This window comes from Oncorhynchus mykiss, chromosome 18, assembly GCF_057628025.1.
Source record: "Oncorhynchus mykiss isolate SJ-2025 chromosome 18, ASM5762802v1, whole genome shotgun sequence".
Taxonomy (NCBI): domain Eukaryota; kingdom Metazoa; phylum Chordata; class Actinopteri; order Salmoniformes; family Salmonidae; genus Oncorhynchus; species Oncorhynchus mykiss.
The window spans coordinates 79,231,739-79,259,546 of NC_143039.1; the positions used below are offsets into that span (position 1 = coordinate 79,231,739).

General features: G+C 44.2%; 1 protein-coding gene across 1 annotated transcript; it reads left to right on the forward strand.

Annotated features, from left to right (window-relative positions):
• Window positions 1-830: 830 nt before the first annotated feature.
• On the forward strand, window positions 831-27,548 carry LOC118941217 (CUB and sushi domain-containing protein 2). Its single transcript, XM_090206673.1, has 3 exons — window positions 831-839; window positions 1,166-1,469; window positions 27,012-27,548. Exons 1-3 carry the CDS (start codon window positions 831-833, stop codon window positions 27,221-27,223), a joined length of 525 nt encoding a protein of 174 aa, XP_090062799.1. The 3' UTR covers window positions 27,224-27,548.
• Window positions 27,549-27,808: the final 260 nt, after the last annotated feature.

A 27,808-nucleotide genomic window follows, 5' to 3' on the forward strand; every position in this document is an offset into this window, starting at 1 on the left:
TGTAAAAAAGTTATTTTGACATTTGCTCAGTACTCAGTACCCTGTACAGTGTTTTCACTGAGGAAATGTACAAGTCTGCCTTTAAAACTCCTTTGGGATATGTGGGACGATAGCGTCCCACCTGGCCAACATCCGGTGAAATGGCACCAAATAAAAATAAAAATATAATATAAATATGAAACTTTTCATGAAATCACAAGTGCCACATATCTTAACCTGTTATTAATCCAATGTGTGTCAGATTTATTTTTGGTGAAAGCAAACCATGCAATTATCTGAGGACGGTGCCCAGCACACAAATAATTTTCAACCAGGGAGTTGCGACACGAAAGTCAGAAATAGCGATGTAAAAAATGCTTTACCTTTGAAGATCTTCTTCTGTTGGCACTCCAAAAGGTCCCAGTAACATCACAAATGGTTCTTTTGTTCGATAAATGTCTTCTTTATATCCGTGAAACTCAATTTAGCGCGCTTCAGTCAATAATCAACTTTGGGCTTCCATCGGGTGGAGGAGGCTGTGAAAAAACTCTGATGCCATTGATAGAATCAATCATTTTCATCATCATCGTCATCATCTCACGTCAGTGCTGGTTGAAGATGTAGCCAGGTCTGTTCTGTCCTAGCAGCTTGGTAGCTAAGTAGCCTTGTTTATTAAGCCTTATATAACACAAATACCTAGAGATGACTGTCTTTTACTTTTTGGCTTCAGAAGTAGGTTCAGACTGAACATTTTACTCACTTAGTTTTGGACGTTATTTCCAGGTTTCCGCTGTAAATGTTGGTTTGTTAGAAGTCTAGACAATCCTTGGTAGTAATTTCGACCAAAATTCATGTTTAAGGTATAGAATTTTGATTTGGTGTGAAGGTTTTTATGTAGTATCCTGTATGTGTTTCACTATCTCATATGCTCCCTCCCTCCCTCCCTCCCTCACCTCCCTCCCTCCCTCCCTCCCTCCCTCCCTCCCTCCCTCCCTCCCTCCCTCCCTCCCTCCCTCCCTCCCTCCCTCCCTCCCTTCCTCCCTCCCTCCCTCCCTCCCTCCCTCTTTTATCTCTCTACCCAGCTATACTTGTGGTAATCTCTCTGAATGGGCTTTAATAGGAGGTGATTCATCTACAGTATACCTGTGGTAACTCTCTCTCTCTCTCTCCCTCCCTCTCCTCCCAGCTCTACCCAGTTATACCTGTGGTAACTCTCTCTCTCTCTCTCTCTCTCTCCTCCCAGCTCTACCCAGTTATACCTGTGGTAACTTCTCTCTCTCTCCCTCTCCTCCCAGCTCTACCCAGTTATACCTGTGGTAACCCAGGCCAGCTGGTCAACGGTCTTCAACAGGGCTCAACCTTTAACATTGGAGAGAAGATCAGGTACAGCTGCAGCCCGGGCTACGTGTTGGAGGGTCACACCGCGCTGTCCTGTCTGGCTACGTCTGCTGGGACCGCAGCATGGGACTTCCCCCTGCCCTACTGCAGAGGTAGGCTACCTACACACACACATACACACACACACACATACCGATACACACACACACACACACACACACACACACACACACACACACACACACACACACACACACACACACACATACCGATACACACACACACATACCGATACACACACACACACACACACACATACCGATACACACACACACATACCGATACACACACACACACATACCGATACACACACACACACACACACACATACCGATACACACACACACATACCGATACACACACACATACCGATACACACACACACAGACATACACCGATACACACATACACACAAACACACACACCGATACACACACACCGATACACACACACCGATACACGCATACACACCCACACAGCTACACACACACACAAACCGATACACACACACACACACACAAATACACACACACACACCGATACACACACACCGATGCACACATACACACCCACACAGCTACACACACACACAAACCAATACACCCATACACACCGATACAAATACACAGAGAAGCACAGACGCATACACACACATGCAACAGTACACACACACACACACACACACACACACACACACACACACACACACACATACACACACACACACACACACAACATAGTTGTTGGTGTAGTGACAGACTGGTCAGGGGTGTATGGCGGTTTCTCTGTCTTATTTACCACGTCAGGACCCCTGTGGCTTTATAGCTGCCCGATCAAATGCCTGAACCGTTTGCCCTTCACTCTGATGTAACCAGGACCCCCACAGCGATGACACCTGCCATGGTGTGTCTCGTCAGCAGCAACATGACATTACAACAAGACTCTGTCAGACATTACACGTTGACATATGAGTTATACAATCTGACCGGAAAGACACACACACACACACACACACACACACACACACACACACTCTATGTCTCTGTCAGTGCAGTACCTGTGGTTTGTGTCAGTGTGCATGTTGACCAGAGCGCTGTGACACAGAGACATCTGTGACCAGACCGGGACTCAGGAAGCCAACGTGCAGACACACATGGTGTGTGTGTGTGTGTGTGTGTGTGTGTGTGTGTGTGTGTGGGTTAGAGAGAGAGACAGAGAGATCACACACGGATGGGCACAGAGACACAACAGGACCTCTCTTCACCTACATCCTTCCATCCTTCCATCCCTCTATCCTTCCATCCCTCCATCCCTCCATCCCTCTATCCTTCCATCCTTCCATCCTTCCATCCCTCTATCCTTCCATCCTTCCATCCTTCCATCCTTCCATCCCTCGATCCTTCCATCCTTCCATCCTTCCATCCCTCCATCCTTCCATCCCTCCATCCCTCCATCCCTCCATCCCTCTACCCTTCCATCCTTCCATCCTTCCATCCCTCCATCCTTCCATCCCTCCATTCTTCCATCCTTCCATCCTTCCATCCCTCCATCCTTCCATCCCTCCATCCCTCTATCCTTCCATCCCTCCATCCCTCCATCCTTCCATCCCTCCATCCTTCCATCCCTCTATCCTTCCATCCTTCTATCCCTCCATCCTTCCATCCCTCCATCCTTCCATCCCTCCATCCCTCTATCCTTCCATCCTTCCATCCTTCCATCCCTCCATCCTTCCATCCCTCCATCCTTCCATCCTTCCATCCTTCCATCCCTCCATCCTTCCATCCTTCCATCCTTCCATCCCTCCATCCTTCCATCCCTCCATCCTTCCATCCTTCCATCCTTCCATCCCTCCATCCTTCCATCCTTCCATCCCTCCATCCTTCCATCCTTCCATCCCTCCGTCCTTCCATCCCTCCATCCTTCCATCCTTCCATCCCTCCATCCTTCCATCCCTCCATCCTTCCATCCCTCTATCCTTCCATCCCTCCATCCCTCCATCCTTCTATCCTTCCATCCTTCCATCCCTCCATCCTTCCATCCTTCCATCCTTCCATCCCTCCATCCCTCCATCCCTCCATCCTTCCATCCTTCCATCCTAATCTCTGTGTGTCTGTCTGGACTTCTTACCTTAACTATCCTTTCCCTCTCTATTCCTCTTTCTCTCTGTATTCATCTTTCCCTCTCTCTGTTCCTCTTTCCCTCTCTATTCCTCTTTCTCTCTCTGTTCCTCTTTCCCTCTCTCTATTCCTCTTTCTCTCTCTCTATTCCTCTTTCTCTCTGTATTCCTATTTCCCTCTCTCTGATCCTCTTTCCCTCTCTCTGTTCCTATTTCCGTCTCTATTCCTCTTTCTCTCTCTATTTATTCCTCTTTCCCTCTCTCTATTCCTCTTTCCCTCTCTCTTTTCATCTTTCCCTCTCTCTATTCATCTTTCCCTCTCTATTCATCTTTCCCTCTCTCTATTCCTCTTTCCCTCTCTCTGTTCCTCTTTCTCTCTCTATTCCTCTTTCCCTCTCTCTATTCCTCTTTCCCTCTCTCTTTTCATCTTTCCCTCTCTCTATTCATCTTTCCCTCTCTATTCATCTTTCCCTCTCTCTATTCCTCTTTCCCTCTCTCTATTCCTCTTTCCCTCTCTCTTTTCATCTTTCCCTCTCTCTATTCATCTTTCCCTCTCTATTACTCATTCCATCTCTATTCCTCTTTCCCTCTCTGTTCCTCTTTCTCTCTCACTATTCCTCTTTCCCTCTCTGTTCCTCTTTCCCTCTCTATTCCTCTTTCTCTCTCTGTTCCTCTTTCCCTCTCTATTCATCTTTACCTCTCTCTGTTCATCTTTCTCTCTCTGTTCCTGTTTCCTTCTCTCTGTTCCTCTTTCCCTCTCTCTGTTCCTCGTTCCCTCTCTCTGTTCCTCTTTCTCTCTCTGTTCCTCTTTCTCTCTCTGTTCCTCTTTCCCTCTCTGTTCCTCTTTCCCTCTCTGTTCCTCTTTCCCTCTCTCTGTTCCTATTTCCCTCTCTCTGTTCCTCTTTCTCTCTCTGTTCCTCTTTCCCTCTCTCTATTCCTCTTTCCCTCGATATGTTCCTCTTTCTCTCTCTTCCTATTTCCCTCTGTCTCTGTTCCTATTTCCCTCTCTCCTTCTCAGCTACAGTATCTTTCTTCCCTCTCCCTTTTACCCTCCCTACTGCTTCTATCAGCCCCTTCCTCCCTCCGTCCCACTCTTCTTCTCTCCCTCCCTCCGTCCCACTCTTCTTCTCTCCCTCCTGTAACCGCTCTGTCCCCCCAGCCCACTCTTCTTCTCTCCCTCCCTTAACCGCTCTGTCCCTCCGTCCCACTCTTCTTCTCTCCCTCCTGTAACCGCTCTGTCCCTAAGTCCCACTCTTCTTCTCTCCCTCCCGTAACCGCTCTGTCCCCCCAGCCCACTCTTCTTCTCTCCCTCCCGTAACCGCTCTGTCCCCCCAGCCCACTCTTCTTCTCTCCCTCCCGTAACCGCTCTGTCCCCCCAGCCCACTCTTCTTCTCTCCCTCCCGTAACCGCTCTGTCCCTAAGTCCCACTCTTCTTCTCTCCCTCCCGTAACCGCTCTGTCCCCCCAGCCCACTCTTCTTCTCTCCCTCCCGTAACCGCTCTGTCCCTAAGTCCCACTCTTCTTCTCTCCCTCCCTTAACCGCTCTGTCCCCCCAGCCCACTCTTCTTCTCTCCCTCCCGTAACCGCTCTGTCCCTAAGTCCCACTCTTCTTCTCTCCCTCCCTTAACCGCTCTGTCCCCCCAGCCCATGTTTTGCCCGGCTGAAACAAAGCGTCCGGGCAGACAGGATATCATAAATATGTCACTTCCTCCTGAGAAATTACACGTTTTAGAAACGGGCAATTTCCACGGCGATTAATTGAGGTCTCTCGCTGCGGCAGCGCAGCATAAAAGCTGGCGAACACGCCTGAATGCTTTCTCATAAACGTATGGCTAATGCTCCTCCAATTACCTAGCCTGTGCATAAGTTTAAGAGCACAGCCGTACACCAACAAAAACTAGGCCATAGCTTGGCAGTCGGGACTTTTTGGGATGGTGGGGGTGTGTATTCTGTTGGATCAGATCACTTCTCATTTAGCAGTTCTCTATCTTTTTCAGTGCTCTCCTCTCTCGTCTCTCCTCCTCTCTCGTCTCTCCTCTCTCCTTTCTCCTCTCTCTCCTCTCCTCCATCTTCTCTCCTCTCCACTCTCCTCTGTCCTCTCTCATCTCTCCTATCTCCTCTATCCTCCTTTTTCCTTTCTCCCCTCTCCTCTCCTCTCTCCTTTGTCCTGAGGATAACAGCGGACGATATTGACACTCCTATTTGCCATATCTTCAGTATAGGCCAACTAGAAAGTGTGTGCCCTCAGGCCTGGAGGGAAGCTCAAGTCATTCTGCTACCTAAGAATAGTAAAGTCTTTACTGGCTCAAACAGCTGACCAACCAGCCTGTTACCAACCCTTAGTAAACTTAGTAAACCAATCAACCTGTTAAAACTTCTTATGGAGGTGGTCCCTGCACAGGGACTGCTCAGCGGAAATTTCAGAGCGCCACCTATAGTACTTTACTTAGTACTCGTTAAATCTCAAACTTTCATTAAAACACACATGCCAGGTACTGAATTAAAGCTACACTCGTTGTGAATCTAGCCACCAAGTCAGATTTGTAAAATGCTTTTCGGCGAAAGCATGAGAAGCTATTATCTGATAGCATGCACCCCCCAAAATACCAGCACGACACGTAAACAACAGATTTTGCGGTAGCCGGCGCTAGCCAAAACGCAGAAATAAAATATAAAACATTCATTACCTTGGACGAGCTTCTTTGTTGGCACTCCTATATGTCCCATAAACATCACAATTGGGTATTTTTCCCGATTAAATCTGTCATTGTATACCCAAAATGTAATTTGCTGAAGGCCAGTCTGATGCTGCAAAAAGTCCATTTACAAGACGCAACGTCACTTTTTAAAATTACAAAAGTCGCCAATAAACTTTTACAAATCACTTCAAACGACATTTCTAAACCAACTTTAGGTATTAATAAACGTTAATGATGTATCAAATTGATCACGGGGCGATCTGTATTCGATAGCAGCAAGTCTGGAAATCATCGTCCATTTTTTCAGTTTCACAACATACTGTGTTGCGTCAGAAGAAGGGAGGGGTCTATTTGTGTTGTAACCAGGGATAAATTATTCTGATATTGATAGCAATGGTGACATCGTGTGGAAGCTGTAGGCGTTTTTGTTTTTGGTAAACAGTTTTACCAGGGATTTTTACTCCTAAACACGTTCTGTTATAGCCACAGACCCAATTTAACCAGTTTTAGAAACTTCAGAGTGTTTTCTATCCACACATACTTATCATATGCATATACTATATTCCTGGCATGAGTAGCAGGACTTTGAAATGTTGCGCGATTTTTAACAAAAAGCTGCGAAAATTCGCATCATCCATAACATTAACAACCCTCAGTAAACTTCTGGAACCAATAGTGTTTGACCAGATACAATGCCATTTTACAGTAAACAAACTGACAACTGAATATTAACACACTTACGTATAAGGACAGTAGATATGTGAGTTTATCAAAATTGGATTTGTTTTTGAATTATTTGTGGGTCTGTGTAATCTGAGGGAAATACAGTGCCTTGCGAAAGTATTCGGCCCCCTTGAACTTTGCAACCTTTTGCCACATTTCAGGCTTCAAACATAAAGATATAAAACTGTATTTTTTTGTGAAGAATCAACAACAAGTGGGACACAATCATGAAGTGGAACGACATATATTGGATATTTCAAACTTTTTTAACAAATCAAAAATGGAAAGATTGGGCGTGCAAAATTATTCAGCCCCTTTACTTTCAGTGCAGCAAACTCTCTCCAGAAGTTCAGTGAGGATCTCTGAATGATCCAATGTTGACCTAAATGACTAATGATGATATATACAATCCACCTGTGTGTAATCAAGTCTCCGTATAAATGCAACTGCACTGTGATAGTCTCAGAGGTCCGTTAAAAGCGCAGAGAGCATCATGAAGAACAAGGAACACACCAGGCAGGTCCGAGATACTGTTGTGAAGAAGTTTAAAGCCGGATTTGGATACAAAAAGATTTCCCAAGCTTTAAACATCCCAAGGAGCACTGTGCAAGCGATGATATTGAAATGGAAGGAGTATCAGACCGCTGCAAATCTACCAAGACCTGGCCGTCCCTTTAAACTTTCAGCTCATACAAGGAGAAGACTAATCAGAGATGCAGCCAAGAGGCCCATGATCACTCTGGATGAACTGCAGAGATCTACAGCTGAGGTGGGAGACTCTGTCCATAGGACAACAATCAGTCGTATATTGCACAAATCTGGCCTTTATGGAAGAGTGGCAAGAAGAAAGCCATTTCTTAAAGATATCCATAAAAAGTGTTGTTTAAAGTTTGCCACAAGCCACCTGGGAGACACACCAAACATGTGGAAGAAGGTGCGCTGGTCAGATGAAACCAAAATTGAACTTTTTGGCAACAATGCAAAACCTTATGTTTGGCGTAAAAGCAACACAGCTGAACACACCATCCCCACTGTCAAACATGGTGGTGGCAGCATCATGGTTTGGGCCTGCTTTTCTTCAGCAGGGACAGGGAAGATGGTTAAAATTGATGGGAAGATGGATGGAGCCAAATACAGGACCATTCTGGAAGAAAACCTGATGGAGTCTGCAAAAGACCTGAGACTGGGACGGAGATTTGTCTTCCAACAAGACAATGATCCAAAACATAAAGCAAAATCTACAATGGAATGGTTCAAAAATAAACATATCCAGGTGTTAGAATGGCCAAGTCAAAGTCCAGACCTGAATCCAATCGAGAATCTGTGGAAAGAACTGAAAACTGCTGTTCACAAATGCTCTCCATCCAACCTCACTGAGCTCGAGCTGTTTTGCAAGGAGGAATGGGAAAAAATGTCAGTCTCTCGATGTGCAAAACTGATAGAGACATACCCCAAGCGACTTACAGCTGTAATCGCAGCAAAAGGTGGCGCTACAAAGTATTAACTTAAGGGGGCTGAATAATTTTGCACGCACAATTTTTCAGTTTTTGATTTGTTAAAAAAGTTTGAAATATCCAATAAATGTCGTTCCACTTCATGATTGTGTCCCACTTGTTGTTGATTCTTCACAAAAAAATACAGTTTTATATATTTTTGTTTGAAGCCTGAAATGTGGCAAAAGGTCGCAAAGTTCAAGGGGGCCGAATACTTTCGCAAGGCACTGTATGTCTCTCTAATATGGTCATACATTTGGCAAGAGGTTAGGAAGTGCATCTCCGTTTCCACCTCATTTTGTGGGCAGTGAGCACATAGCCTGTCTTCTCTTGAAAGCCAGGTCTGCCTACGGAGGCATTTCTCAATAGCAAGGCTATATTTACAGAGTCTGTACATAGTCAAAGCTTTCCTTCAGTTTGGGTCAGTCACAGTGGTCAGGTATTCTGCCGCTGTGTACTCTCTGTTTAGGGCCAAATAGCATTCTAGTTTGCTCTGTTTTTTTGTTAATTCTTTCCAATGTGTCAAGTAATCATCTTTTTTGTTTTCTCATGATTCGGTTGGGTCTAATTGTGTGGCTGTCCTGGGATTATGTTTGTGTAATTGAGCAGAGTCCCTTTACCAGATGGCAGAATTGACTTTTCTCCAAGTTCATCTCTCTGAGGTTTTGGAAGTTTTGAGAACTATTTGGTTTTAAAAAATATATATTTTTGCTATTCTTCTAGATTTTGATAATTAGCTAGATTTGTCCTAATTCTGCATTGTTTGGGATTTTAAATTTGTACAGAGTCTCAAATGTGTTTATTCTCTCTCCTACCCCTTCTCTCCTTTCTCGTGTCTCCCTCTCTCCTCCCTCTCCTCCCTGTGCATATTTGAGAGGCTGGTGTGTGTGTGTATTTTTCCATGGTCTGCGCTGCCTCACGGGTTGGTTGTCATGACACCCAGGGAAAGAAGACTTTGATGTCGGTCTGCTTCTCCATATGGAGGGAGCATTAAACCGACCAGACAGACTTGAACTTTGCACCGTTCAATCTCTCAGATTCTATATTTTTATTTGAACCTTAATAGATAAATGTAGGTTATCTGATGTTGGAGGACCTGAGCCCTAGGACCATGCTTCAGGACTACCTGGCCTGATGACTCCTTGCTGTCCCCAGTCCACCTGATCGTGCTTCGGTTGTCATCTGAGACATTCTCATCAATGATAGGATGACATAAACTCTACAGTGTAAAGTCTACACATCAGAGTTATCGGATTCACATGGAATTGTTGTTCAATTTAAATGTTTGAATATGAAATTATTCATGATGGGACGAAATGTGATTTTAGCTTCTAAAATGTGACAATTGGGTTTTTATAAGGTTAGCGCTCTGCTCAATCAGTGGCCCGCCCCTGTGATGGGACATCTCTCCCAAGATGGCATAGCAGTTCAGACGTATTTTTTGTCCCGTATATATATATATATATTTACAACTTTTTTTTCACATACATTTTTATTTTTCCAAAAACTCATCTTCAGAACATCCTATGCTAGCTTGCTACCGATTTAGCTGTCTAAATCGCCGTGACCCCCAACCAACCTCTCCACTCACTGGACCCTTTTGATCACTCGACTGAGTATGCCTCTCCTTCATGTCAATATGCCTTGTCCATTGCTGTTCTGGTTAGTGTTTATTGGCTTATTTCACTGTAGAGCCTCTAGTCCTGCTCATTATACCTTATCCAACCTAGTAGTTCCACCACCCACACATGCAATGACATCTCCTGGTTCAATGATGTTTCTTGAGACAATATCTCTCTCTTCATCACTCAATACCTAGGTTTACCTCCACTGTATTCACATCCTACCTTACCTTTGTCTGTACATTATACCTTGATGCTATTTTATCGCCCCCAGAAACCTCCTTTTACTCTCTGTTCCAGACGTTCTAAACGACCAATTCTTATTGCTTTTAGCCGCACCCTTATTCTACTCCTACTCTGTTCATCTGGCGATGTAGAGGTGAATCCAGGCCCTGCAGTGCCTAGCTCCACTCCTATTCCCCAGGCGCTCTCTTTTGATGACTTCTGTAACCGTAATAGCCTTGGTTTCATGCATGTTAACATTAGAAGCCTCCTCCCTAAGTTTGTTATATTCACTGCTTTAGCACACTCTGCCAACCCGGATGTTCTAGCTGTGTCTGAATCCTGGCTTAGGAAGAAAATTCAGACATTTTAATTCCAAACTACAACATTTTCAGACAAGATAGAACTGCCAAAGGGGGCGGTGTTGCAATCTACTGCAAAGATAGCCTGCAGAGTTCTGTCCTACTATCCAGGTCTGTACCCAAACAATTTGAACTTCTACTTTTAAAAATCCACCTCTCTAAAAACAAGTCTCTCACCGTTGCCGCCTGCTATAGACCACCCTCTGCCCCCAGCTGTGCTCTGGACACCATATGTGAACTGATTGCCCCCCATCTATCTTCAGAGCTTGTGCTGCTAGGCGACCTAAACTGGAACATGCTTAACACCCCAGCCATCCTACAATCTAAACTTGATGCCCTCAACCTCACACAAATTATCAATGAACCTACCAGGTACCTCCCCAAAGCCTTAAACACGGGCACCCTCTTAGATATTATCCTAACCAACTTGCCCTCTAAATACACCTCTGCTGTTTTCAACCAAGATCTCAGCGATCACTGCCTCATTGCCTGCATCCGTAATGGGTCAGCGGTCAAACGACCTCCTCTCATCACTGTAAAACGCTCCCTGAAACACTTCAGCGAGCAGGCCTTTCTAATCGACCTGGCCGGGGTATCCTGGAAGGATATTGATCTCATCCCGTCAGTAGAGGATGCCTGGATATTTTTTAAAAATGCCTTCCTAACCATCTTAAATAAACATGCCCCATTCAAGAAATTTAGAACCAGGAATAGATATAGCCCTTGGTTCTCCCCAGACCTGACTGCCCTTAACCAACAAATAAACATCCTATGGCGTTCTGCATTAGCATCGAACAGCCCCCGTGATATGCAGCTGTTCAGGGAAGCTAGAAACCATTATACACAGGCAGTTAGAAAAGCCAAGGCTAGCTTTTTCAAGCAGAAATTTGCTTCCTGCAACACTAACTCAAAAAAGATCTGGGACACTGTAAAGTCCATGGAGAATAAGAACCCCTCCTCCCAGCTGCCCGCTGCACTGAAGATAGGAAACACTGTCACCACTGATAAATCCACCATAATTGAGAATTTCAATAAGCATTTTTCTACGGCTGGCCATGCTTTCCACCTGGCTACTCCTACCCCGGTCAACAGCACTGCACCCCCCACAACAACTCGCCCAAGCCTTCCCCATTTCTCCTTCTCCCAAATCTGCTCAGCTGATGTTCTGAATGAGCTGCAAAATCTGGACCCCTACAAATCAGCCGGGCTAGACAATCTGGACCCTTTCTTTCTAAAATTATCTGCCAAAATTGTTGCCACCCCTATTACTAGCCTGTTCAACCTCTCTTTCGTGTCGTCTGAGATTCCCAAAGATTGGAAAGCAGCTGCGGTCATCCCCCTCTTCAAAAGGGGTGACACTCTTGACCCAAACTGCTACAGACCTATATATATCCTACCATGCCTTTCTAAGGTCTTCGAAAGCCAAGTCAACAAACAGATTACCGACCATTTCGAATCTCACCATACCTTCTCTGCTATGCAATCTGGTTTCAGAGCTGGTCATGGGTGCACCTCAGCCACGCTCAAGGTCCTAAATGATATCTTAACCGCCATCGATAAGAAACATTACTGTGCAGCCGTATTCATTGATCTGGCCAAGGCTTTCGACTCTGTCAATCACCACATCCTGATCGGCAGACTCGACAGCCTTGGTTTCTCAAATGATTGCCTCGCCTGGTTCACCAACTACTTCTCTGATAGAGTTCAGTGTGTCAAATTGGAGGGTCTGCTGTCCGGACCTCTGGCAGTCTCTATGGGGGTGCCACAGGGTTCAATTCTTGGACCGACTCTCTTCTCTGTATACATCAATGAGGTCGCTCTTGCTGCTGGTGAGTCTCTGATCCACCTCTACTCAGACGACACCATTCTGTATACTTCTGGCCCTTCTTTGGACACTGTGTTAACAACCCTCCAGGCAAGCTTCAATGCCATACAACTCTCCTTCCGTGGCCTCCAATTGCTCTTAAATACAAGTAAAACTAAATGCATGCTCTTCAACCGATCGCTACCTGTACCTACCCGCCTGTCCAACATTACTACTCTGGACTGCTCTGACTTAGAATACGTGGACAACTACAAATACTTAGGTGTCTGGTTAGACTGTAAACTCTCCTTCCAGACCCATATCAAACATCTCCAATCCAAAGTTAAATCTAGAATTGGCTTCCTATTTCGCAACAAAGCATCCTTCACTCATGCTGCCAAACATACCCTTGTAAAACTGACCATCCATCCAATCCTCGACTTTGGCGATGTCATTTACAAAATAGCCTCCAATACCCTACTCAACAAATTGGATGCAGTCTATCACAGTGCAATCCGTTTTGTCACCAAAGCCCCATATACTACCCACCATTGCGACCTGTACGCTCTCGTTGGCTGGCCCTCGCTTCATACTCGTCGCCAAACCCACTGGCTCCATGTCATCTACAAGACCCTGCTAGGTAAAGTCCCCCCTTATCTCAGCTCGCTGGTCACCATTGCATCTCCCACCTGTAGCACACGCTCCAGCAGGTATATCTCTCTAGTCACCCCCAGGACCAATTCTTTCTTTGGCCGCCTCTCCTTCCAGTTCTCTGCTGCCAATGACTGGAACGAACTACAAAAATCTCTCAAACTTGAAACACTTATCTCCCTCACTAGCTTTAAGCACCAACTGTCAGAGCAGCTCACAGATTACTGCACCTGTACATAGCCCACCTATAATTTAGCCCAAACAACTACCTCTTTCCCTACTGTATTTAATTTATTTATTTATTTTGCTCCTTTGCACCCCCATTATTTTTATTTCTACTTTGCACATTCTCCCATTGCAAATCTACCATTCCAGTGTTTTACTTGCTATATTGTATTTACTTTGCCACCATGGCCTTTTTGCCTTTACCTCCCTTATCTCACCTCATTTGCTCACATCGTATATAGACTTGTTTATACTGTATTGTTGACTGTATGTTTGTTTTACTCCATGTGTAACTCTGTGTCGTTGTATGTGTCTAGCTGCTTTGCTTTATCTTGGCCAGGTCGCAATTGTAAATGAGAACTTGTTCTCAACTTGCCTACCTGGTTAAATAAAGGTGAAATAAAATAAACATGGGCTATGGGTCATCTTAGGTTTCATTACGTACAGTCGAGAAGAACTACTGAATATAAGAGCAGCGTGAACTCACCATCAGTACGACCAAGAATATCATCGGAGCGGATCCTGTGTTCTGCCTTCCACCCAGGACAACGGAATGGATCTCAGCCTGCGACCCAAAACAACGACGTCGTAAAAGAGTGAAACCAAGCGGTCTTCTGGTCAGGCTCCGGAGACGGGCACATCGCGCACCACTCCCTAGCATACTACTCACCAATGTCCAGTCTCTTGACAACAAGGTTGATGAAATCCGAGCAAGGGTAGCATTCCAGAGGGACATCAGGGACTGTAACGACCAGGATGCCTTGCTCCCAGGCAGACTAAATAACTTTTTTGCCCGCTTTGAGGACAATACAGTGCCACTGACACTGCCCGCAACCAAAACATGCAGACTCTCCTTCACTGCAGCCGAGGTGAGTAAAACATTTAAACGTGTTAACCCTCGCAAGGCTGCAGGCCCAGACGGCATCTCCAGCCGCGCCCTCAGAGCATGCGCAGACCAGCTGGCTGGTGTGTTTACGGACATATTCAATCAATCCTTATCCCAGTCTGCTGTTCCCACATGCTTCAGGAGGGCCACCATTGTTCCTGTTCCCAAGAAAGCTAAGGTAACTGAACTGAACGAACCGCCCCATAGCACTCACTTCCGTCATCATGAAGCTTTGAGAGACTAGTCAAGGATCATATCACCTCCACCCTACCTGACACCCTAGACCCACTCCAATTTGCTTACAGCCCAAATAGGTCCACAGACGATGCAATCTCAACCACACTGCACACTGCCCTAACCCATCTGGACAAGAGGAATACCTATGTGAGAATGCTGTTCATTGACTAAAGCTCAGCATTTAACACCATAGTACCCTCCAAACTCGTCATCAAGCTCGAGACCCTGGGTCTCGACCCCGCCCTGTGCAACTGGGTACTGGACTTCCTGACGGGGCGCCCCCAGGTGGTGAGGGTAGGTAACAACATATCCACCCCGCTGATCGTCAACACTGGGGCCCCTCAAGGGTGCGTTCTGAGCCCTCTCCTGTACTCCCTGTTCACCCACGACTGCGTGGCCACGCACGCCTCCAACTCAATCATCAAGTTTGCGGATGACACAACAGTGGTAGGCTTGATTAACAACAACGACGAGACGGCCTACAGGGAGGAGGTGAGGGCGCTCGGAGTGTGGTGTCAGGAAAATAACCTCACACTCAACTTCAACAAAACTAAGGAGATGATTGTGGACTTCAGGAAACAGCAGAGGGAACACCCCAATATCCACATTGATGGTACAGTAGTGGAGAGGGTAGCAAGTTTTAAGTTCCTCGGCTTACACATCACAGACAAACTGAATTGGTCCACCCACACAGACAGCAACGTGAAGAAGGCACAACCTCAGGAGGCTGAAGAAATTTGGCTTGTCACCAAAAGCACTCACAAACTTCTACAGATGCACAATCGAGAGCATCCTGCCGGGCTGTATCACCGCCTGGTACGGCAACTGCTCCGCCCACAACCGTAAGGCTCTCCAGAGGGTAGTGAGGTCTGCAGAACGCATCACCGGGGGCAAACTACCTGCCCTCCAGGACACCTACACTACCCGATGTCACAAGAAGGCCATAAAGATCATCAAGGACAACAACCGCCCGAGCCACTGCCTGTTCATCCCGCTATCATCCAGAAGGCGAGGTCAGTACAGGTGCATCAAAGCTTCTATCTCAAGGCCATCAGACTGTTAAACAGCCACCACTAACATTGAGTGGCTGCTGCCAACACACTGACTCAACTCCAGCCACTTTAATAATGGGAATTGATGGGAATTTATGTAAAATATATCACTAGCCACTTTAAACAATGCTACTTAATATAATGTTTACATACCCTACATTATTTATCTCATATTTATACGTATATACTGTACTCTATATCATCTACTGCATCTTTATGTTGTACATGTATCACTAGCCACTTTAAACTATGCCACTTTGTTTACATACTCATCTCATATGTATATACTGTACTCGATACCATCTACTGCATCTTGCCTATGCCGCTCTGTACCATCACTCATTCATATATCTTTATGTACATATTCTTTATCCCTTTACACTTGTGTGTATAAGGTAGTAGTTTTGGAATTGTTAGCTAGATTACTCTTTGGTTATTACTGTATTGTCGGAACTAGAAGCACAAGCATTTCGCTACACTTGCATTAACATCTGCTAACCATGTGTATGTGACAAATAAAATTTGATTTGATTTGAAAACTTCTGAAACACGCCCTCCTCTCCCTTCCTATATAAAGCCGTGACGACAATATAACCTCCTGTTCCAAGTACATGAGGTCTGCAGCCTCTGCGTTAAAAGAACCAACATTTCAACTACAGAACTAAGCCAACCTCAGCGTGAGCTTTGGTTGCAAATGGTATGAACTTTGAACTATTATTCACTACAGAAGTTATACCTCCTAGCCGTTGAGTTAGCAACAGCAGCTGCAAACACAGTTTAGGAAGGAACAGACAGAGTTCCCCGTCTACCACACAACGACATTACTACATCGTATCCAATTTACCAGCAGAGACATTCTTCAAAGGACTCGGTTTGGCAACACGGCCTTCCATCTACCACCAACCTACCGAAGCGCAGCTCAGAGTAAATATTTATTGCATTTTCCTTTTCCAAATGGGAGGTAATTTAGAATGCACAAGATACTGTATTTACGATAGCACAGCTTCACCCTTTGTTCCTCAGTCTTCCCGCTCTTTCACTCAAACCCAGCCCTTTTTTTTTGTATAACAAGCTGTTTTCCTTTATGACGTAATTTGTAATCAAGTTATGATTAATTATGTGTATGTGTGTGTGATTAGTTAGGTATTTAGTAAATAAATAATTAAACCCAATTGTGTATTTCTGATTCAACTTGTTAGCCAGGGTTCGTGCAGATAACCAAGAATTTACAACTTTCAGATGAGACTGATGTGATGATTAATCTTGACAGCTATTGATGTAAAATATGACTAGGTCTTCAAGAGTTTATTCGGAAGATAACAGCTCTATAAATATTATTTTGTGCTGCCCTGACTCTCTCGTTAATAACATTTACATGATTAGCTCAATCAGGTAATATTAATTACTGAGAAATTATTTTATAGAATAGCATGTCACTTAATCCGGCATAGCCACTGGTCATCTACGAACATTTGAACATCGTGGCCATGTTCTGTTATAATCTCCACACGGCACAGCCAGAAGAGGACTCGCCACCCCATATAGCCTGGTTCCTCTCTAGGTTTCTTCCTAGGTTTTGGCCTTTTCTATGGAGTTTGTCCTACCCACCGTGCTTCTACATCTGAGTGTCGACGCACCTGAGTGAGTAGGGTGCGCAATTACGCAGGTACTTTGCTGAAACAGACAACTGGATTCGTTATCCCTTTCATGCCCTGCCTCTAGTCCACTTACCGATATCTGAACAAGAGAGAGCCTCAAGAGAGAAGCCACTGCCAGATTTCTGTATTGGACTGTGATCAGAGTATCCTGCTTAGGGTAATTGCGATGTTAAAACACTGATGCCCTTTGCAACCACGTACCGACAGTTGAAGTTGGAGGTTTATATACACCTGAGCCAAATACATTTAAACTCAGTTTTTCACAATTCCTGACATTTAATCCTAGTAAAAATGCCCTGTCATAATGTCACGCCCTGACCTTATAGATCCTTTTTATGTCTCTATTTGGTTTGGTCAGGGTGTGATTTGGGGTGGGTATTCTATGTTATATTATTTGTATTTCTATGTTTTGGCCAGGTAGGGTTCTCAATCAGGGACAACTGTCTATCATTATCTCTGATTGAGAACCATACTTAGGTAGCCCTTTTTTCCCACCTGTGTTTGTGGGAAGTTGATATAACCTTTAGCGTCACGTTTTGTAGTGTTTGTTTTGTTCGGCGTCATTTTCCCAAAAAATAGAAAATGTACCCTCACCTGCATGGGGTCATTGTCCATTTGGAAGACACATTTGCGACCAAGCTTTACCTTCCTGACTGATGTCTTGAGATGTTGCTTCAATATATTGTTAAGGGAATTTTTATCAATGATGACTAATTATGAATACATTTCAATCAGGACTGACTAGTCCAAATGCTATTATGTACTGTACATATATGAATTTTCTCTCTTGCTCCCATTCCCAAATGTATATAATATAGTCAGGAGTTTAGTAACAATGACGGTCTGTTCCTTTGTACAAATGAATGAACTATCTCCAGACTGCCTAGAATGCTGATTTACAGTTACTGACCTTGGCTTTAGGAGAGGAGGGAAGGCTCGAGAACTATAGGGCCTCTCTACCGGTGTCATGAAAGAGATAGAACATTTAGAAAACGCTGACGTCATTTTCAGTTTATAACCTGTGGAAAAATGTGTATGTAACCAGTACTCTCTTGAATTAAACGCTATTACCTGACTTTTAAGACTGGTCTCGATCTATTTCATGCATAATTAATGAATTTACAACTCATTAGTGAAATAGAGAGAGTGCGAATTTGGTTTTGGCTACAAAACATATAGGAATTTAGAATTCCTCTAACATATATCCACGTGATTTTTCTGCAGTGCTCCAGTCCCTCCTGCACCCCCACAACATGATGCTACCACCCCCGTGCTTTACGAGTGGAATGGAGTTCTTGGGCTTGCAAGCCTCCCACCTTTTCCCACCAAACATAGTGATGGTCATTATGGCCAAACAGTTCTATTTTTGTTTCATCAGACCAGAGGACATTTCTCCAAAAAGTACGATCTTTGTCCCCATGTGCAGTTGCAAACCGTATTCTGGCTTTTTTATGGCGGTTTTGGAGCAGTGGCTCCTTCCTTGCTGAGGGGCCTTTCAGGTTATGTCGATAATAGGACATGTATTACTGTGGATATCGATACTTTTGTACCTGTTTTCACCAGCATCTTCACAAGGTCCTTTGCTGTTGTTCTGGAATTGATTAACACTTTTCACACCAAAGTACGTTCATCTCTAGGAGACAGAACGGGTCTCCTTCCTGAGCGGTATGACGGCTGCGTGGTCCCATGGTGTTTATACTTGGGTACTATTGTTTGTACAGATGAACGTGGTACCTTCATGCGTTTGGAAATTGATGAGGATGAACCAGACTTGTGGAAGTCACCAATTTGTTTTCTGAGTTTTTTGTTTTCTGTTTTCTATTGATTTTCCCATGATGTCAAGCAAAGAGGCACTGAGTTTGAAGGTAGGCCTTGAAATACATCCATAGATACACCTCCAATTGCCTCAAGTGATGTCAATTAGCCTATCAGATGCTTCTAACGCCATGACATCATTTTCTGGAGTTTTTTCAATCTGTTTAAAGGCACAGTCAACTTAGTGTATGGAAACTTCTGGCCCACTGGAATTGTGATACAGTGAAATATAAGTTAAATAATCTGTCTGTAAACAATTGTTGGAAAAATGACTTGTGTCATGCATAAAGTAGATGTCCTAACCGACCTGACAAAACTATAGTCTGTTTACAAGAAATTTGTGGAGTGGTTGAAAAACATGTTTTAATTGACTTTTGCGACTAGCAATCCCGGATCCGGGATCGTAATCATAGCCCCAAACGAATTAGCATAACGCAGCGGACATAAATACCCCTAGAAACTTCCTATTCATGAAAATCGCAAATTAAATATATTGAGACACAGCTTAGCCTTTTGTTAATCACACTGTCATCTCAGATTTTCAAAATATGCGTTACAGCCAACGCTAGACAAGCATTTGTGTAAGTTTATCATAGCATAATGCTATGCTAGGCTCTGCTGGCAGCAGGCCACATTTTCACGCAAATAAGAAAAGCAATCCAATTAAATCATTTAACTTTGAAGAACTTCGGATGTTTTCACTCAGGAGACTCCTAGTTAGATAGCAAATGTTACTTTTTTCCCAAAATATTATTTTTGTAGGCGAAATAGCTCACGTTTGTTCATCATGCTTGCCTGAGAAATCGACCGAAAAATGCTACCACTACAACGCCAAACTTTTTTCCAAATTAGCTCCATAATATCGACAGAAACACGGCAAACGTTGTTTAGGATCCATCCTCAAGGTGTTTTTAACATATATATTCGATAATATATCCGTCGAGGCAATTGGTTTCTCATAAGAAGCGATTGGAAAAATGGCTACCTCAGCATTTTACGCAAGATTTTCTGCAGGAGACACCATGTGACCACTTGCTAAATATGGTCCCTTACGGCTATTCTTCAATGGAAATGGGTAAAAAGACGTCACAATGCTGTAGACACCATGGGGAATACGTGGAACACGTAAGCTCATTCGTAGCTCATTCACAGCCATATAAGGAGTCATTGGCATGAGGCGGTTTCAAAAAATGCGGCACTTCCTGATTGGATTTTAATCTGGGTTTTGCCTGTAACATCAGTTCTGTTGCACTCACAGACAATATCTTTGCAGTTTTGGAAACGTCAGAGTGTTTTCTATCCAAACCTGTCAATCATATGCATAGCCGAGCATCTTTTCGTGACAAAATATCTTGTTTAAAACGGGAACATTTTTCATCCCAAAATTTAAATATCGCCCCCTATTATTATGCGATTTGTGAAGCACGTGTGTACTCCCAAACAAAGGGCTGGAATACTTATTGACATTTCAGCTTTAATTGTTGTATAACATTAGTTTTTTTTTACCTTGATATTATGGGATATTGTGTGTAGATCATCGACACTAAATCTAAATGTAATCAATTTAATCAACAAAATGTGTTAAAAATTATGAATACTTTCTGATGTAGACAAAGTGTCATGACACTTTGGACTGTATTTGTCATTGTTTACGGTGTGTGTGTGTATCAACGGGGGACTGAGTACATGGGATTAATTCAGATTATGTGCACATGCCTACATTTGTGTTTGTGTGTGTGTGTGTGTGTTTTACCAGATTTACCAGCTTAATGGCTAACAGCATCTACTCTACTCCCTCTGCAGAGACAGACAGAGCCCCGGGCCACAATTACCAGGACTCCATTTTTGTTGTTTAAATTGTCTCCTTATAATAATCTTAAAGGATGGAAGAGAGAGAGAGTTCCCAATGTGAAAATAATTAACACAAAATCTGAATTAATCCCATGTACTCAGTCCCCCGTTGATTTGACTAGCATCAGCCAATCAGGCACTTCCCCTGAATTATTATATCCTTAAGTCATTATTACCCTGAAGACCCTTTCAGAGGGTTTTAACACGGGTTCTATTGTGTTGTGTCTTAGAAAGACTGCAACTATAGCGGTCTGAATTCTCTATGTACACATAAAATTAAATTAAACTACAGGAAACGATTTGACTGCTGGGGGGGGGGGACCAAAACCTAAAACCATTGACAAAGAATTGATGAAAAAAACATTGTATAATTGTTTATTTATAATATTTTCGTGAAGGTTTCAGAACTACATATTTCAGATTATTCCACATTTATCTCTTTCATCAGACTGAAACAGCTTTATGATCAGTAAACATCAATTGATCGTTTCAGATACGTGAAGGTAACCTATCCATTTGGCATGTAGATAGCTAGCATATAGATAGCTAGCTAAGCAAAAAAATGTGTCATTTAGCTTGCTTCATAAGAAACGGGGCGGCAGGTTAGAGGCAGGTAGTCTAGTGGTTAGAGGCAGGTAGCCTAGTGGTTAGAGCAGGTAGCCTAGTGGTTAGAGGCAGGTAGTCTAGTGGTTAGAGCAGGTAGTCTAGTGGTTAGAGCAGGTAGCCTACTGGTTAGAGGTAGGTCGTCTAGTGGTTAGAGCAGGTAGCCTAGTGGTTAGAGCAGGTAGTCTAGTGGTTAGAGCAGGTAGCCTAGTGGTTAGAGGCAGGTAGTCTAGTGGTTAGAGGCAGGTAGCCTAGTGGTTAGAGCAGGTAGCCTACTGGTTAGAGGTAGGTCGTCTAGTGGTTAGAGCAGGTAGCCTAGTGGTTAGAGCAGGTAGTCTAGTGGTTAGAGCAGGTAGTCTAGTGGTTAGAGCAGGTAGCCTAGTGGTTAGAGCACGTAGCCCGGTGGTTAGAGGCAGGTAGTCTAGTGGTTAGAGGCAGGTAGTCTAGTGGTTAGAGCAGGGGGTCTAGTGGTTAGAGCAGATAGTCTAGTGGTTAGAGGTAGGTCATCTAGTGGTTAGAGCAGGTAGCCTAGTGGTTAGAGCAGGTAGTCTAGTGGTTAGAGCAGGTAGTCTAGTGGTTAGAGCAGGTAGTCTAGTGGTTAGAGGTAGGTCGTCTAGTGGTTAGAGCAGGTAGCCTAGTGGTTAGAGCAGGTAGCCTAGTGGTTAGAGCAGGTAGTCTAGTGGTTAGAGCAGGTAGCCTAGTGGTTAGAGGCAGGTAGCCTAGTGGTTAGAGGCAGGTAGCCTAGTGGTTAGAGGCAGGTAGTCTAGTGGTTAGAGCAGGGGGTCTAGTGGTTAGAGCAGATAGTCTAGTGGTTAGAGGTAGGTCATCTAGTGGTTAGAGCAGGTAGCCTAGTGGTTAGAGCAGGTAGTCTAGTGGTTAGAGCAGGTAGTCTAGTGGTTAGAGCAGGTAGTCTAGTGGTTAGAGGTAGGTCGTCTAGTGGTTAGAGCAGGTAGCCTAGTGGTTAGAGCAGGTAGCCTAGTGGTTAGAGCAGGTAGTCTAGTGGTTAGAGCAGGTAGCCTAGTGGTTAGAGGCAGGTAGCCTAGTGGTTAGAGGCAGGTAGCCTAGTGGTTAGAGGCAGGTAGTCTAGTGGTTAGAGCAGGTAGTCTAGTGGTTAGAGCAGGTAGCCTACTGGTTAGAGGTAGGTCGTCTAGTGGTTAGAGCAGGTAGTCTAGTGGTTAGAGCAGGTAGCCTAGTGGTTAGAGCACGTAGCCTGGTGGTTAGAGGCAGGTAGTCTAGTGGTTAGAGGCAGGTAATCTAGTGGTTAGAGCAGGTAGTCTAGTGGTTAGAGCAGGTAGTCTAGTGGTTAGAGGTAGGTCGTCTAGTGGTTAGAGCAGGTAGCCTAGTGGTTAGAGCAGGTAGCCTAGTGGTTAGAGCAGGTAGTCTAGTGGTTAGAGCAGGTAGCCTAGTGGTTAGAGGCAGGTAGCCTAGTGGTTAGAGCAGGTAACCTGGTGGTTAGAGCAGGTAACCTGGTGGTTAGAGCAGGTAGCCTAGTGGTTAAAGCAGGTAGCCTGGTGGTTAAAGCAGGTAACTTGGTGGTTAGAGCAGGTAACCTGGTGGTTAGAGCAGGTAACTTGGTGGTTAGAGCAGGTAACTTGGTGGTTAGAGCAGGTAACCTGGTGGTTAGAACAGGTAGCCTAGTGGTTAAAGCAGGTAGCCTAGTGGTTAGAGCAGGTAACCTGGTGGCTAGAGCAGGTAACCTGGTGGTTAGAGCAGGTAACCTGGTGGTTAGAGCAGGTAACCTGGTGGTTAGAGCAGGTAGCCTCTAGGCTTTTAGAAAGAGCTTGACATCAGCAAGTCCTGGTAAAGTTGTCAGTCGGACTGCTGTTATCATCACGATAGATGACTCTAGTTTATCCCCTGAAAGTTAGCCTGTCAACTAGTCATATTGACGTGAACTGTTATTAGCTTGTCTACTAGCCATATCAACGTGAGCTGTTATTAGCTTGTCAACTAGCCATATTGATGTGAGCTGTTATTAGCTTCTCAACTAGCCGTATTGACGTGAGCTGTTATTAGCTTGTGAACTAGCCATATCAACGTGAGCTGTTATTAGCTTGTCAACTAGCCATATCGACGTGAGCTGTTATTAGCTTGTCAACTAGCCGTATTGACGTGAGCTGTTATTAGCTTGTCAACTAGCCATATCAACGTGAGCTGTTATTAGCTTGTCAACTAGCCATATTGATGTGAGCTGTTATTAGCCTGTCAACTAGCCATATTGATGTGAGCTGTTATTAGCTTGTCAACTAGCCATATCAACGTGAGCTGTTATTAGCTTGTCAACTAGCCATATTGATGTGAGCTGTTATTAGCTTGTCAACTAGCCATATTGATGTGAGCTGTTATTAGCTTGTCAACTAGCCATATTGATGTGAGCTGTTATTAGCTTGTCAACTAGCCATATTGATGTAAGCTGTTATTAGCTTGTCAACTAGCCATATCAACGTGAGCTGTTATTAGCTTGTCAACAAGCCATATTGATGTGAGCTGTTATTAGCTTGTCAACTAGCCATATCAACGTGAGCTGTTATTAGCCTGTCAACTAGCCATATTGATGTGAGCTGTTATTAGCTTGTCAACTAGCCATATTTTTGTGAGCTGTTATTAGCTTGTCAACTAGCCATATTGATGTGAGCTGTTATTAGCTTGTCAACTAGCCATATCAACGTGAGCTGTTATTAGCTTGTCAACTAGCCGTATTGATGTGAGCTGTTATTAGCTTGTCAACTAGCCATATCAACGTGAGCTGTTATTAGCTTGTCAACTAGCCATATTGATGTGAGCTGTTATTAGCCTGTCAACTAGCCGTATTGATGTGAGCTATTATTAGCTTGTCAACTAGCCATATCAACGTGAGCTGTTATTAGCTTGTCAACTAGCCATATTGATGTGAGCTGTTATTAGCCTGTCAACTAGCCATATTGATGTGAGCTGTTATTAGCTTGTCAACTAGCCATATTGATGTGAGCTGTTATTAGCTTGTCAACTAGCCATATTGATGTGAGCTGTTATTAGCTTGTCAACTAGCCATATCAACGTGAGCTGTTATTAGCTTGTCAACTAGCCATATTGATGTGAGCTGTTATTAGCCTGTCAACTAGCCATATTGATGTGAGCTGTTATTAGCTTGTCAACTAGCCATATTGATGTGAGCTGTTATTAGCTTGTCAACTAGCCATATTGATGTGAGCTGTTATTAGCTTGTCAACTAGCCATATTGATGTGAGCTGTTATTAGCTTGTCAACTAGCCATATTGATGTGAGCTGTTATTAGCTTGTCTACTAGCCATATCAACGTGAGCTGTTATTAGCTTGTCAACTAGCCATATTGATGTGAGCTGTTATTAGCCTGTCAACTAGCCATATTGATGTGAGCTGTTATTAGCTTGTCAACAAACCACATAGTTCTTATGTGGTTATCTTTGTTCTAAGTTTTGTGTAACAAAACAACGTCTCTCAATAATACTGCACGTTAAAAAACGTTATACCACGGAGATATGACGGGATCAAAACATCATGATAATTATGATTCCAACGTTCTGGAATAGTTTAGTACCATTTCATATGACGCAAACAAATATTTCAGCTCTACCATTCTAAAGAACTCGCTGGCGCCTGTTTTTTTTAATAATGTTTATAAAATCAGTTGTGTCTAAGAAACAGAAAATATTTTAAGAAACAACAACTGGACTCTTTTATGCAACAATGTCCATTTCACTTTCACGCTCATATCACATTTGGCAGCAGTAATCCCCCCCCCCCCCCCCCCCCCCCCCCCCAAAATGGAATGAAATAAAATATATGAAATATACATGTACACTTATCATTCCTGTTTCTCTCTCTCCTTCTTCTTCTCTGTCTGTCTAGAAGCCTGTTTCTCTCTCCTTCTTCTTCTCTGTCTGTCTAGAAGCCTGTTTCTCTCTCCTTCTTCTTCTCTGTCTTTCTAGAAGCCTGTTTCTCTCTTCTTCTTCTTCTTCTTCTTCTCTGTCTGTCTAGAAGCCTGTTTCTCTCTTCTTCTTCTCTGTCTGTCTAGAAGCCTGTTTCTCTGTTCTTCTTCTTCTCTGTCTGTCTAGAAGCCTGTTTATCTCTCCTTCTTCTTCTTCTTCTCTGTCTGTCTAGAAGCCTGTTTCTCTCTCCTTCTCCTTCTTCTTCTCTTTCTGTCTAGAAGCCTGTTTCTCTCTTCATCTTCTCTGTCTGTCTAGAAGCCTGTTTCTCTCTTCATCTTCTCTGTCTGTCTAGAAGCCTGTTTCTCTCTCCTTCTCCTTCTTCTTCTCTGTCTGTCTAGAAGCCTGTTTCTCTCTTCATCTTCTCTGTCTGTCTAGAAGCCTGTTTCTCTCTCCTTCTTCTTCTTCTTCTCTGTCTGTCTAGAAGCCTGTTTCTCTCTTCTTCTTCTTCTTCTTCTTCTCTGTCTGTCTAGAAGACTGTTTCTATCTCCTTCTCCTTCTTCTTGTCTGTCTGTCTAGAAGCATGTTTCTCTCTTCTTCTTCTTCTCTCTCTGTCTAGAAGCCTGTTTCTCTCTCCTTGTCCTTCTTCTTCTCTGTCTGTCTAGAAGCATGTTTCTCTCTTCTTCTTCTCTCTCTGTCTAGAAGCATGTTTCTCTCTCCTTCTTCTTCTCTCTCTGTCTAGAAGCCTGTTTCTCTCTTCTTCTTCTTCTTCTTCTTCTTCTTCTTCTTCTTCTTCTTCTTCTTCTTCTTCTTCTTCTCTGTCTGTCTAGAAGCCTGTTTCTCTCTCCTTCTCCTTCTTCTTCTCTGTCTGTCTAGAAGCCCGTTTCTCTCTCCTTCTTCTTCTTCTCTGTCTGTCTAGAAGCCTGTTTCTCTCTTCTTCTTCTTCTCTGTCTGTCTAGAAGCCTATTTCTCTCTTCTTCTTCTTCTTCTTCTTCTTCTTCTTCTTCTTCTTCTCTGTCTGTCTAGAAGCCTGTTTCTCTCTCCTTCTTCTTCTTCTTTTCTGTCTGTCTAGAAGCCTGTTTCTCTCTCCTTCTCCTTCTTCTTCTCTGTCTGTCTAGAAGCCCGTTTTTCTCTCCTTCTTCTTCTTCTCTGTCTGTCTAGAAGCCTGTTTCTCTCTTCTTCTTCTTCTTCTTCTTCTTCTCTGTCTGTCTAGAAGCCTGTTTCTCTCTTCATCTTCTCTGTCTGTCTAGAAGCCTTTTTCTCTCTTCATCTTCTCTGTCTGTCTAGAAGCCTGTTTCTCTCTCCTTCTTCTTCTTCTCTGTCTGTCTAAAAGCCTGTTTCTCTCTTCTTCTTCTTCTCTGTCTGTCTAGAAGCCTGTTTCTCTCTCCTTCTCCTTCTTCTTCTCTGTCTGCCTAGAAGCCTGTTTCTCTCTTCATCTTCTCTGTCTGTCTAGAAGCATGTTTCTCTCTCCTTCTTCTTCTCTGTCTGTCTAGAAGCCTGTTTCTCTCTTCATCTTCTCTGTCTGTCTAGAAGCCTGTTTTTCTCTCCTTCTTCTTCTTCTCTGTCTGTCTAGAAGCCTGTTTCTCTCTCCTTCTTCTCTGTCTGTCTAGAAGCCTGTTTCTCTCTTCATCTTCTCTGTCTGTCTAGAAGCATGTTTCTCTCTCCTTCTTCTTCTCTGTCTGTCTATCAGTCAGTTTGTTTTTCTAACCCATCTCTTTTATCTCTCCCCCAGCGGATGACGGTTGTGGGGGAACGTTACGAGGCCAGAGCGGTGTGATCACCAGCCCCAACTACCCAGGGGAGTACAGCAACAATGCAGACTGTACCTGGACCGTCCTGGCTGAGCCTGGAGACACCATCGCCCTGGTCTTCTCTGACTTTACACTGGAGGACGACTATGACCTGCTGGAGGTCAGCGGCACAGACGGATCCTCTCAGTGGTGAGTACCCAGCCGGGGTGCTTCCATGTGGGGGAGGGATTGGGATGGGGTGGCGTATGATGGTTTATGGTCGGTAAACTGCTGGAGGTAGGGGTGCTGAGGAGAACTCTAAGCGGTGAGTACACAGCCCGAGGGGGATGTTTTCTGGGGAGGGGACGGAGAGAGGGTGGGGGTATGGTGGTTTATGGTTGGGTGCTGAGGAGAACTCTAAGCGGTGAGTACCCAGCCGGGGTGCTTCGATGTGGGGGAGGGATTGGTTGATGTGTATGGTCGTGGTTGGTTGCTCAACTGCTGGAGGTCAGGTTGTCTCAGTGGTGAGTACCCAGCCCAGGGGGACGAGGAGATGGTGGGGCTTGGTGCTGGTTAAAATATTTACTATGATCTGCAGGAAATCAGTCCTGTCTCTGTCTTAATTTGATGAGTGATTACAATCTTGTTCCTTGGATTGTCAAAAGCTGTAAATGATCCCAGGATCGGATCTCTAAAGCAGCGTTGTTCATGTGTGTCTTCTACTTATGTTATTATCTTCTGAATGACGAGATGACGCTCTTGTCTCACGGCTCACGGGACGTCTCAGTGTCCTCCTACC

What these genes read in the sequence shown, in the direction of transcription:
- LOC118941217 (XM_090206673.1), top strand. An exon ending in CCCCCTGCCCTACTGCAGAG is followed by an intron (nt 1,470 to 27,011) that starts GTAGGCTACCTA and finishes TCTCTCCCCCAG; the next exon opens with CGGATGACGGTTGTGGGGGA.